Source organism: Mus pahari, chromosome 6, assembly GCF_900095145.1.
Source record: "Mus pahari chromosome 6, PAHARI_EIJ_v1.1, whole genome shotgun sequence".
NCBI classification, from domain to species: Eukaryota; Metazoa; Chordata; class Mammalia; order Rodentia; family Muridae; genus Mus; species Mus pahari.
In genome coordinates this window covers 38,803,110-38,816,597 of record NC_034595.1, presented here as the reverse complement: position 1 = coordinate 38,816,597, position 13,488 = coordinate 38,803,110, and the positions used below count along the sequence as shown (strand labels likewise).

Sequence of the window (13,488 nt, the reverse complement as noted above, 5' to 3'; positions counted from 1 at the left end):
TTTCATTGGCTTTTAATACTGTAACTAGATAAATGATGGGAAAGATGAGATAGAAGAAGGAATATATTTATAGGACTGCTAGAATATGGGGAAAGTGGTTATTTTCAAATTATATGCATCCCTACCCCAATATAAGTAACATTTGGAGATCATTAAAATGTAGAGTGGCATAGAAGAGGCCTTAAATTACTGCCTAAGAGTGATGATTCCTTTAAAGGCCTTTACAACACTGTGCTTTTGAAACTTGTTAAAAAGATTACTTCTGTCTCAAAAGGTATCACCCATGCACTAGCTGCCCCCCCTGCCCCTGTAATGTACTGTAATTTTTACAGTGGCAATGGCCTGTTTGGTTGCATTCTTGGTGAATGGTAGTGGTAGGGATTAAACCTAGGCCTCAATCATGCTTCCCAGTCCCTTCTACTGATTTGTATACACCCACTGAGCTGTGAAGGTAGTTTTGGTGTGGATCACAAGTTAGAGCCCGTGTAACAAAGATAGGTTGTTTTCTCTATCTTGTTTTTTGTTACACGTGATTTCACAGGTGTGCTGCAGACAGTAAAATGGGAAATACCCTTCCAAGGACCTGCTATTGATTTTGTCTTGGGGTGGGGGTTCCAAGACAGGGTTTCTTTGTTTAGTTTAGGTTATGCACTCTGTAGACCACACCAGCTGCAACTTAGGTCTGCCTGTCTGCCTCCTGAGTACTGGGATTAAAGGCATGTCTTAAAATTGCCTGACAGGTTTAGGAATTCTAATCCAGTAGTTAAGATACTTTTGTAGCAGAAGAGTTAATAACATAACTTGGGTGTTAGGGTACCATTCATAGGTATTCCAAAAGAAAAGGCTGCAGGCCACCAGGAACAAAGCCACCTGTTGTAGTGCACAGGTAATACAAATCACCTGTTCTCGAATGAGAGCCTTTTTGTAAAACATTCCAGGTACACTGGGTCACTGCCATTGGTAGCTCCGTTATTCTGTCCTATGTCACATGCCAAGATCTAAAATGACTGAAACCAGTAGTATTAAGTCCAACATAACACTGTTCGGTGTTGAAGGGCATTGTACTTCTGGCATTGGTGAATGTCAGAGCTCCTAACCTGTAGGACTTTCACATCTTGTCTGCTTGTCCGGTAGTTGCTGCCTGGACATGTTCTCAGGCTGACTGCCACCTTTGCTTTTGTCCACTTATCTTTATATGACATGTGACCCATTGTGCTTTTTTGTTTCTCTATATCCTGGCTGGCCTCCCTGAGTGCTGCTGGGTGCCAACATTCCTAGCTTTGACTGTAAAATAGGATCTTTCTAGGGCAGTGTCGGGCTGGCCTGCAACTCACGTAGTCTGCCACCATGAATGGAAAGAGCAGGATCTTAAGGTATACGAGGTTCAAAGTGTAATGTAAGCTGGTTCCCTATAAAACAAGTTCAGAGTAAAACCCAAAACATTGTTTATATATATAGTGTGATTAACTAGGCAGGCCCCAAGTTCTAGCCAACTCCCATATAAACCAATACTGTTAATGTCTGCTGTTTTGGGGAGGCAATAGCAGGCCTGGTATATACAAGTGAGTTCCAGAGTAATATAGTGGTTTGCAACTTACAACCTCTACTGCCTGTAACACCATGAGAGGAAACCTAAAAGCAAACAGGACATTCCCTAAAAGGCATACTGTGGCACGAGCTAAGGTTTCACATGTGACCCAGAGATCATCTGGCTTACTACAATTGTATAAGATACCTCCTGCCTAATTGTAGGGATGCAGTAACAAAACATTATTAGATGACTTGATTACTTGGAAGTACAACCATAAGCTAGATAAGTGATACTGCCAACCAGGAAGCTGCCTCAGTTTGGTATAGCCTGTGATAAGTCACAAGTGTCAAAAGGTGTTTTGCTAGGCAAAATTTAATTTTGAAGATTACTTTTAGAATAAGAATTAACTTTTTTTCTTAAATGTTCATTGGTGATTTGACAGCATGCATGTCTGTGAGGGAATTATTCCATGGAACAACAGTTAAACGATAGTTGTGAGCTACCATGTGGGTGCTGGGAATTGAACCCAGGTCCTCTGAAAGAGTAGCTAGTGCTCTTAACCACTGAGCCATCTCCAGCCTTAATTTTTAAAGTTTCCCATAGGTGAAGGTACCAGGACTTTATTTTTCTTAAAATACTTATCAGCATGTGTGCCTGCATGCAAGAAGAGGGCTTCAGATCTCAGTATAGATGGCTGTGAGCCACCACGTAGTTGTTGGGAATTGAACTTGGGATCTCTGGAAGAGAGTTAATGGCTGAGCTCTCTCCAGCCCCTGCCCCACTCCCCTTTCTCAGAAGAGATGGGCCTCACATGCTTGAATGTTGCAGTAGGACTAAGCACATTCTCTTCTGAGGCCACACAAAGCAGCTCAACTAGGGGAAAGGGATCCAAAGGCAGGTAATGAGAGTCCAGAGACAGCCCCTGCTCCAATTGTTACGGGAACCACATGAAGACTAAACTGCACATCTGCTACTATGTACAGGGAGCCTAGGTCTATCCCATGCATGCTCTTTAGTTGGTAGTTCAGTCTGTGAGCCCCCATGTATTGCTGAATATTTGATCACACTGAATCCCGAGATTGTTATGGTGTGGCTCAGCTCTTAGCACATGAAGGTAAAGTTTGTAGAAGGAAACACCCGTTTTTTTGTTTTTTGAAAAAAGAATTATATATATACACACACACTGTAGCTGTCTTCAGATACCAGAATGTATTGGATTCCATTACAGATGGTTGTGAGCCACCACTGTTAGGAACTGAGCTCATGACCTCTGGAAGAACAGTTAGAGCTCTTAACTGATGAGCCATCTCTCCATCCCAAGGAAGCACCCATGTTTAAAAGCAATGTCTAGGGCTGGTGAGATGGCTCAGTGGGTAAGAGCACCTGAGTGCTCTTCCTAAAGGTCCGGAGTTCAAATCCCAACAACCACATGGTGGCTCACAACCATCTGTAACAAGATCTGACGCCCTCTTCTGGAGTGTCTGAAGACAGCTACAGTGTACTTACATATAATAAATAAAATCTTTTTTTAAAAAAAGCAATGTCTAATTGACAAAGTGACAAATCAGAGAAATGACAATAGGATATGCCCAACTCACCAGGAGAAAGGGAAACTACTTTTAGGGGGCAGTGCAGAGAAAGGCAGTTTTACTGGGACAGTTATAGAATTAGAACAGATTGCTAGAGTTTGAGGCCACATAGAACAATTCATGAGAAGCCGAGAGAAAGAAGCCAGGGTTGGGGGTGGGGTGGGGGGAAGAGATCAAAAACAACTAGGAAGGCATGAGGTTATTCAGCAATTTCACAGGCTGAAAACATTTTAGGTCTTGATTAGATTGTATGGAGGCTACAAGTTATAGGACTAGGCCCAAGTTAGCAGGCAAGCAATAAGCCTCAGAGATAACAATTACACCAGGACAATAAGTTGCTTTTACACCCACGGACCAAGGTTAGTTAACTCTGTAGGTCTTGTGGTGGTCTTGAACCCTCCAGCTCCTTCAACCCTTCCCCCAGCTCTTCCAGTTTCCTGAGCTCCGCCTATCGTTGGGCTGTGGGTCTCTGCACCTGTTAAACATCAGCTGCTGTCTGAAGGAAAGCAGAATATCATTAATAGTGTCAGGGACTGGTTCCGGTGGGTCTCAGGTTGGGCCACTCATTGATTAGCCCTTCCCTCAATCTCTGCTCTGTTTTTTTCTTGCACATCTTATAGGCAGAACAAATTTTGGGTTGAAGGTTTTTTGGGTTGGTTAATGCCCCCCTCCCTCCACTGGAAATCACACCTAGCTGGCTATAGGAGGCCGCCACTTAAGTGTCCATATCTCACATGTACTAGGAGTCTCAGGGTTGTGCCCATAGACTCCTGGGAGACTCCTCCATTTCTGTTCTCATCCAAGCCCCCCCCCCCAATCTGATCCCCACTCCTGTTCCCCTTCCTATCCCCTTTCTCTATCCACTTCTGATGTCTGTTTTTCCTTCTGAGTGAGATTCAAACATCCTCCCTTGGGGCCTAGTTACTTACCTTCTTTGGGTCTGTGGTTATTCCGTTTTTATGGCTTATATCCACTTTGTACATTTTTTTTAAAAGGTCTCCTATAGCCCAAGCTGGCCTCAAATTCTGAATCCTTAACTCTCAAATTCTGGGATTTAGTTGTAAGCCACTAAATCCAGATTACTGTAAATGTGGCTAAGTACCTTTCTATAAAGGTGCTAGAGAAAGCATTAAAAAAAAAAATAACAGCCAGGCAGTGATGGTGTACACCTTTAAATCCAAGCCTGTTGTTAAGCAGGCTGATCTCTGGGAGCTCAAGGTCAGCCTAATCTACAGAGCAAGTTCCAGGAAAGGTGCACCACCAACACTCAGCTTTTTTTTTTTTTTTTTTTGAGACAGGGTTTCTCTGTGTAGCCCTTGCTGTCCTGGAACTCACTCTGTAGACCAGGCTGGCCTCAAACTCAGAAATCTGCCTGCCTCTGCCTCCTGAGTGCTGGGATTAAAGGTGTGTGCCACCACGCCAGGCTTCTGTGACTATCTCTTAAGTTTGGTAAATAAAGTACTTCAACAAGTAACACAGACCAGAAAGAAAAAAAGATCCCCAAATAGAATTGGAATAGCCAACCCTAGAGATTTGAGCAACTTTAGAAATTCAACAGACACCAAATTTGAGATTTTTCTTTTTATTCAACTTTAATTTTATATACATAAGATAATTTCAAAATCTGTTGGGTCAATAGATGTTAAGGTATAAGCTGTAAAAATATATATATATTTGAAAATGTAAAAGATCCAATTTGAATGTAAGAAAGCCTTTAAAAAATTTCTGGTAAAACTTTTAACACTCAAATTCGGACTAGAATTCTGCAAAGTCAGATTAACAACCTTTAACGTTGAAATGTTGGTACATAATTTTAAAAAATGCCCACCACATTGAAGAGATTCATGTCATTAGTGTGTACCACATTGAGGTAAGTTTGTCAACCAGTTTAGTCATCTGCACTATTACTGTAAGTGCACACATAACTACTGGATTTTTAAACCACACAGACAGCTAAGGCAAATTTGCTGTTCTTAAATGGACATTTTATACAAAAAGTACAATTTATGTCAAGGTGGGTGGGGCATGTGAGGTCATGATTCTTAAACCTGGCAACAAGCTCAATAAGCTTTAAAGTTTTTAGACCTAATTGATTCAACCTAAAAAAAAAACCCCAGTATTTACAAATACACACTTTTTATTCACAAGCATATAAATCAAAATATTGTACAAGAATAAAACTTATGTGCAGTGCAAATTCTCCATCCCACAGGTTTTATCTACCTTTGTATCTATTTATTTATTTACGTATTTTGTGGTACTAGGAACTGGACCTAGAGACTCATGTATGCTAGGCAAGTGCTCCACACTGAGCTACATTCCCACATCTCCTTTCAAGTTCTTGAGACAGGGCTCACTAAAAGTTGTTCTGGCGGGCCTTGAACTTGAGATCCTCCTGCCTCTGCCTCCCATGAAACCAGGATTATAAAAAAGTAATCAATATCAACAAGTGGCCTGCCCGAATAAAGATTTTGGAGTCAAAGACTATTCATTAGTATTTTAAAAGCATGTTCTGGATAATTTTGTTTGCTTACAAAGATTAATTTCATTTTACCTATTGGATTCCAATGAAAGCATTGCAGATTACCTTAGTATTGGAAGAAGATGGAAGGAGCACCTGGATATCTAAGATATAACCTATTAAGCAAGATATTACATAATTTAAAAGGCAAAGATATAAGATTTTAAGTCATAGGGAAGGCAGTTGTTAAGAGACTTAGATGTTTTTGGAACTGCTGACTACAAACAAGTATAGTAGTCACTGACTGGGCAATGAGGCCTACTTCAGAAAACTGCTGCAACATGCAACCTCAGCATTTTAATAAATAGACACCTATACACACACTGACTACATAGCCTTGTACATACAATCATACACAGTTAGTCTTATTATTCAACTATTTCATGTCTTTTGGTTAGGCAAATTTAATTTGCCATTCCCTAGCTGAACAGCTTCAATAAAAGCAAGTTTTCTAGAAAGATGAAAACTTCCATTATTTCTTTTACACATACTGTGTGAGATGCAAAAATAGTTGTGTTGATTTTCAGCAGAGGTGGGGAAGTAGGTCAGGAGTCTTCACCATCAATAAACCTCCAGGAAGTGAGTGCTGTTGTACATTCTGAGAAGATTCAGTAGGAGTTACAGTTCTTTGTATTTCATCCCCAGAGTTACTTCATTTTAGCTTTCACCAAGTTACAATTTGGGAAGAACATAGAAAGTTTTCAGACAGGATCTATTTCCCCAGTACTCAACCAAAATTTGAAAGAATATTTAAATGAGAGGTGCTCCAAAACACTTCCTGCACCACTCCACACTGATACTGGGTGGGGCATCAATTTTCTGTAACTTTTCAAGAGTCTCTGAAGACAGACTTCTGTATGCGAGTCCATATTCATTGTCAAAAGCCTCTGAAAGACATTTTCAAAAATGCAATTGTAATCTGTTAGTGAAACAAAATCTATGTTCTTTAAAAAAATTATACTGGGTCAGGTGACACGGACTACCTTGCTTATTTAAGTTGTGATTATTTAATATCTTGTTATAAGTTTTTAGGGTAGAGTGGAGTAGGCAATACAGGGCCGCAGCATTTGTGTGGAGATCAGAGGACAATCTGAGGGACTCAGTTCTCTAGTTCCAGCATGTGGGTACTGAGGATGGAACTCCGGTAAGCCATCTCACCTGCTGTCTTATTTTAAGACAGTTTTACTAGTATAGAGTCCCGCCCCACACACTGCCCTCTGACTTGTGGTCCTCCAGTCTTAGCCAGGTGCTGAGATACAGGCATGTGCACTGGGCCCAGCTGAAAGCAGTAGTCTGTTTTACTTTTCTTTTTAAAGAAAGGTTTTACTTTAGCTTATAGTTCCAGCGTGACAGTCTGCAATGGTGCAGAAGGCATGGCATGACATGACAGCAGGTGTAGAAAGCTGTCCAATCACACGACAACCTTTTTTTTTTTTTATGTATTTATTATTATATGTAAGTACACTGTAGCTGTCTTCAGACACACCAGAAGAGGGCATCAGATCTCATTATAGATGGCTGTGAGCCACCATGTGGTTGCTGAGATTTGAACTCAGGACCTTCGGAAGAACAACGACAACCTTTTAAAAGGGAACTACTAATACCAGCCACATTTTCTTTTCTTTTCTTTTATGCTGATGAATGAACCCAGGTCCCTGTACGATAGGCAAGTGATCTAACACTCCCACCAGCTCCATTTAAAAAACAAACAAACAAACAAACAAACTTTAACTTCAAAAATAAAACTGAAATTTTTATTAATTAACTTACCAATATCAATGTTTTCTCTCCCAAGAGACACTAACGATAAGAAAAGGATTTCTCTGTATAAACTCCTATTAAAAGAAAAAAGAAAAAGATTCTGAAATAGTCAGCAAAGCAACAGAACGCATACAGATGGAATGTTGATTTGGGGGTTTCTTCGTGACAGAGGGTCACTCTAGTCCAGGTTGGTCAGGAACTTACTGTGTGGTTAAGACTGGACTCAAACTCTTGGCCATCTTCCTGTCTTGCCTAAGTGCTGAGACTACAGATATGAACCATTATAGCTGGCAGTGCACAGTGAAAACACATCCAACTCTATACTTAGCTAATAGCTATATAATTATTTCCTGCTTTCATGTTAACACCTCAGGTATGTGAAGCATCTATGAGGAAACTGGTTGAATGGTACACTAAACTTTATATTATAAAAAAATCCTCTGAGCCTTTAATTCAAATTTTAAACTTTTAACAAAAGTTAAGGGGGTTGGGCGGTGTGGCTCTATCACACAGCCCTGGCTGAACATGTACAAGGCCTTCTCTGGGTTCGAATACCAGTATTATGGCTCTAGGGCTGCAACACAGTGGCACTGTGTTTGTCTACCATGCACAAGGGCCAAAGTGTAACCCTTATCTACCAAGACAAACATTAAAAAGCATCAATGAGGTGGACTTGCAAAATGAATTTACTGTCCTGGTAGCACATGCCTGTAATCCCAGCACTTGGGTGATAAAGAGGGGATGATAAGGAGTTCAAGTCCAGCCTATATCAAAAAATAAATTAGGAAGCAATGCAAATTCTAATTATGCCTAATATGAAGCTTTCTTTAGACGCTTCAGAAACAGTAAAATGACATTCAAACCCTTTTAGGCATGCAAACTATAGGTGCAAGTTACTCTTGAGCCTTCAAAGTCATCTCAACGTCAACAGTTAGATGCTGAGTACCATTAGTTGTCAGTGTGAATTCTTGTTCTATCACTTCTGAGGTCATCAAAAGGGCTATGAGTAATAAGCCCCCAAAATTTCCCAAAAACTCTGGGAATTTGTGTGTGGTGGCACATACTACTGATATCAGCACTTTGGAGGTAGCTGCAGGTAGACCTCTGTGAGCGCAAGGCTACCTGGTCTACACACTGATTCCAGACCACGCAAGGCCACACCGAGAGAACTTATTTCCAAAAAAGAAAAAAAGAATAGGACTCTGGGAAAATTCATAATGTTTGATATATGCTCCATTTCCAAAGTTTGCACAGTAAAATTCACTTAGTAAAGATGAGAATGTGTACAGATCCCAACAAAAGGATAAATAAATAAGGAAGAGACTCACATCTGAGTTCTTTTTTTTTTTTATCTCTTTTCTAAACCAATTCTACTTCGAATCTCATAATCTTTTTATTTAACAAGAAAAAACTGTGTCGTCATCACAGAATGGCACATACATACTTATGTATATAAAAATTTAGAAATTAACAGATCTCCAGTGAAGAGGAGAAACATTTCTAAAATATATACCATGTACCTTCATTATCTATGACTTACCTTACTAAAATATTTAACCTATACTCATTGTACATTTGTGATGAGATATGAATGCATATATTTGAATAGCACTTATTTCTTTTATAATCAGAGGTATTACATATAACATACATGCACATGTGGCCTGGGCAGGCAAAGCAAGCCCCAGAGAACCCCTTCTCGGTGCCTATTGGGATAATCTCTTGTGCACTGTATATGAAGCATCACCCATCTCAGAGTTTTGTAAACATCTCCAACACCTTCTGACTGATTTAATGAAGAGTTGATGGCTTCCAGCAAGGATAGGTGGTATTCTGGGGAGAAAGGAATGCTGGGAAAGAATAACGTGAGAGATTCACCAGCTAAACTCAGAGGAAGAAGCAAGTCTTGGTACTCAAGAGATAACCAGCTATGTAGTAGGACGTAGATTAGTATAAATGGGTTCAATATAAGTATAAGAGCTAGTTGGGAACAAGCCCAAGCTAAAGCCAAGCTTTTTTTTTTTTTTTTAAGATTTATTTATTTATGTATATGAGTACACCATTGCTCTCTTCAGACACACCAGGAGAGTGCATCAGATCACATTACAGATGGTTGTGAGCCACCATGTGGTTGCTGGGAATTGAACTCAGGACCGCTGGCAGAGCAGTTGGTGCTCTTAACCACTGAGCCATCTCTCTAGCCCCAAGCTTTCATAATTAACAAAAAGTCTCTGTGTTATTACCTGGGCAGCTAGCAGGCCAGAGACAATCAGACAACAAGCAATAGGTTGGCATTGGTTGTGGAGGTTGCAGGTGAGTGGGACCCAAGTGTGTGAGCAAGGGAGAGCTAGCCCTGATACTTGTATGCCATGAAGTGGCAAGGATGAGACGCCACCCCACCTTGTCCTTTGCCACCTACAGCAGGCAGAAGAGATGGCCCTACTGGTATGGGCATGGGTGAGCCAGCCCCAAGAGCATGAGAGCCAGCTCTCTTGCTCTGCCACTTGTTGGCTGTTGCCTTGGGTGAGCTAGCCAGGGACAGTGCTGGGGAGCTTGCCCCAGTGGTGTGGATGCTAGAGAGCTAGCCAGCTGATCATCTCAGCTACCACCCAGGTCCAAATCTAGGACATTGAGTTGGCCCATCTATGAACTGCTGGAACACATAAAGAGGCTAGTCCTGAAGATCCAAAGCTGCAGGACCTCTATGACACAGGGGAACAACAAGATATCTGAATGGAGTCCTGATGAGGATTTAGCATTGATAGAGTAGCAGGAGCCAGAGGCCTGGAACCAGACCAATTACTCATTGTAATGATCATTTGAAACTAAAGAAATGTGGGGGGCTGGTGAGATGGCTCAGCGGGTAAGGGCACCCAACTGCTCTTCCAAAGGTGCAGAGTTCAAATCCCAGCAACCACATGGTGGCTCACAACCATCCTTAACAAGATCTGACTCCCTCTTCTGGAGTGTCTGAANCAGCAACCACATGGTGGCTCACAACCATCCTTAACAAGATCTGACTCCCTCTTCTGGAGTGTCTGAAGACAGCTACAGTGTACTTACATATAATAAATACATAAATAAACAAAAGCTGGTGATTTAAAAAAAAAAAAAAAGAAATGTGGAGAAAAGGGTATACTGTGTGTCATATACTGTAGGATTCATTATCACACAGTACAGCTTCTACAGTACTGTGAGATTCTACAGTGAGATTTTTTTCCCCTTCTGGCAGGGAGATTGCAAGGGTGGAAGGCAAATAAGAAGGGACAGGGAGATGAGTGGGATTGGGTGTATGATGTAAAAATCACACACACATACACACACACACACACACACACACACACACACACACACACACACACACACACACAATCAATAAAATGTTAAAAAAAAAATGCCATAAAATGCTAACTCAAGTGGAATCAAGTGAAAGATAGTGAAATCGTTACCTTTGTCTTTTGGTGCCTGGCTTCATTTGCTGGGAAAGCAGGTTGATGGGCTTAAGAACATCATTCTGCTGAATACTCTGCCTGATCGTCTCAACTAAAGCGCTGGCTGCCTGCTGCTCCTCTGACAGAAGTGACGGGTTCTTCTCAGAATCTAAAGAGCACACATGGTGAGTGAGTTTTCCAAGCAGTAACAAAGTTTCCAGAGCTGTGTCACCTATCCTTGTCTACTCAATATCACCTCCCACTTGCCAGTAAAATCATGTGACAGTGTGCTTACTAAAACTATTTAATTCATAGTTAAAAGTTTTATTAGAAAATAAAAGTCATAGGATGGGTGGTGGCTTTAATCTCAGCACTTAGGAGGCAGAGGCAAGTGGATCTCTATGTTGAGGCGAGCCTGATTTACAGAGTCAGTTCCAGGACAACTAGAGCAAGACAGAGAAATCCTCAACCTCCCCACCTCCCCAAAAGAAAAATTGTATGTGCTTACATACAATATAATTTCTAAAACGTAACCATGAGAAAGAACTCTTTACCTGTTTATGCCACTGTACTTTTCATATTAAGTATTAAGAGAGTTTGACCTTATATTTACTGACTTCATAGGTTATAACAGTGTGATGAAGTGCAGTTGAATCTTATGCAAACATTAAACATGCATAAATGTATAAAGTATGTACTTAGGCTGGAAGAAAAGGATGCTTTGATGCAGATAATTTCAGGACTTTTACCTACCATTAGCATGAGATGAAAATACAATCTAATAGGTTCTTGGCTAGCCTACTCTCACATCTAGTACTTGTTATAGAATAATGTATTTCTCAAATAACATAGCTGCCAACTAAACTAATAAACTTCTAATTTTCAACCAAACTAACAGCAGAGCTCTCTATCATCACTGGCTCCTTCCTACTGGTTAATCTCAGATGTGATCTTTATACCAACAGTGACTTTAGAGGAGAGTACAAATATGCACCACCATTCCAGTTCATTCAGGCACCCCTTTTGAGATAGGATCTAGTTATGTAGTCCAAATTGACCAGGAACTAGCAATGTCTAGGCTGACCTTGAACTTGTGGTTTATCTACCTGCTTCAGCTTTCTGAATGCTTGAATTATGGGCATAAACACCACCATACCTAGCTAAGGAATTTCTGTGCTAACACAAAGCTGCTGCTGCTTCTTTCTTCCTTTCTTTTATTAAAATTTATTTACTTTATGTATATGAGTACACTGTAGCTGTCTTCAGACACACCAGAAGAGGGCATCAGATCCTATTACAGATGGTTGTAAGCTACCATGTGGTTGCTGGGAATTGAACTCAGGACCTCTGGAAGAATAGTCAGTGAGTGCTCTTAACCACTGAACCATCAGTCCCTACCAGTCATCTCTTAGAAGCTATGGGCACAAAGATTCCAGGGGAAACAGCAGATGAGAAGCAGCCTCTTTGCAATGCCATGGATGCCAAAAGTCAAAGGATAGCCTCTTCTGCCGACAGAGGAGGGCAGAACATGAGAAATCTGAGCAGAGTAGACAGGACAGCTGAGAAGGAAAGACTAAAGTGACAGGGAGAAGCCAGGCTGCCAGGAGGGGGCGTCTCATCCAAAATATTATTTATCTCCTTTCTCCTAAAACAACTCTTGTCTTTCTGTCCCCTTGCTTTTCATCCTCCCTGCCTCATTCTTCTCACTCATTACCTGTATAGTTCATAACTTCTTTTTGCCGTTTTCTTTGCACAGGTCATCAGTGGTATAGTAGCTGGCTTCAATTGAGTTTAAGTGTATTTCTGTTTGATTTGGTCTGATGCTTTTGTTATTATGGTTAATTTTCCCACCTGAGTGGTAAAGATTGATCCCTGAAGGGAACACTTCTCACTAAAACACATAAATAATACCTATCGGGAGGACAGCCATACTGATAGATGTGCAAATTTCAATACATAAAAACAAGAAAGGAAAAGATGGCAAAACCAAGTTATTCCGCCACTGCGAAGTCTGACTCAAAGGGATCTAGGAAGACACAAGTCAAAACTTGCCTGTGATATGGTGCAAAAAGTTGTCCCCAAATAAAGACAACAGAAACACCATACAACAAAACAAAACAAAAGGTCCCCAAAGTACTGTGAATCCTCTAAAAGATCTTAAATTCTCAATTACCAAATTCAGATACACTGAGGTGGTAAAATGCTGGATAAAGAAAATCTAAAAGCTTATCTCTGAAAAGGATCAATATTTTCAAGGAGAACACAAACAAGCAGATGAGCCGGGCAGTGGTGGCCCTCACCTTTAGTCCTAGCAGTTGGAAGGCAGAGCCAATCAGATCTCTATGAATACGAGGTCAGCCTGATCTACAGAGCAATTTCTAGGACAGCCATGGCCATACAGAAAAGCCATGTCTCAAAAACAAAGACAAAATAAAACAAAAAAACAAACAAAAAAAGCAGAAAATAATTTTAAGACAAATTTAAAAAGTCAGCAATATAGATGAAAAACTGTCAACATGGATGAGAAATTAAGATTAAAAAAAAACAAAACAAAACCAGCAATGACCGGGCGTGGTGGCGCACGCCTTTAATCCCAGCACTCAGGAGGCAGAGGCAGGCGGATTTCTGAGTTCGAGGCCAGCCTGGTCTACAAAG

At 40.8% G+C, this 13,488-nt stretch overlaps 1 protein-coding gene across 3 annotated transcripts in view; it reads right to left on the bottom strand.

Moving 5' to 3' along the window:
- Positions 1–4,686: 4,686 nt before the first annotated feature.
- Positions 4,687–13,488, bottom strand: part of Dennd4c (DENN domain containing 4C) — a 95,867-nt gene continuing 87,065 nt past the window's right edge. For 2 of the 3 annotated variants that reach the window (XM_021200377.2, XM_029539682.1), the window contains 3 exons: positions 10,852–11,002; positions 7,412–7,476; positions 4,708–6,528 (listed from right to left, as the gene is read on the bottom strand). In XM_021200377.2, coding sequence (XP_021056036.1) covers positions 6,392–6,528; positions 7,412–7,476; positions 10,852–11,002 — 353 coding nt within the window. In that variant the 3' untranslated portion in view covers positions 4,708–6,391. Of the gene's footprint in view, positions 6,529–7,411; positions 7,477–10,851; positions 11,003–13,488 lie in introns of all 3 variants that reach the window. The other variant, XM_021200378.1, reaches the window with a different exon arrangement.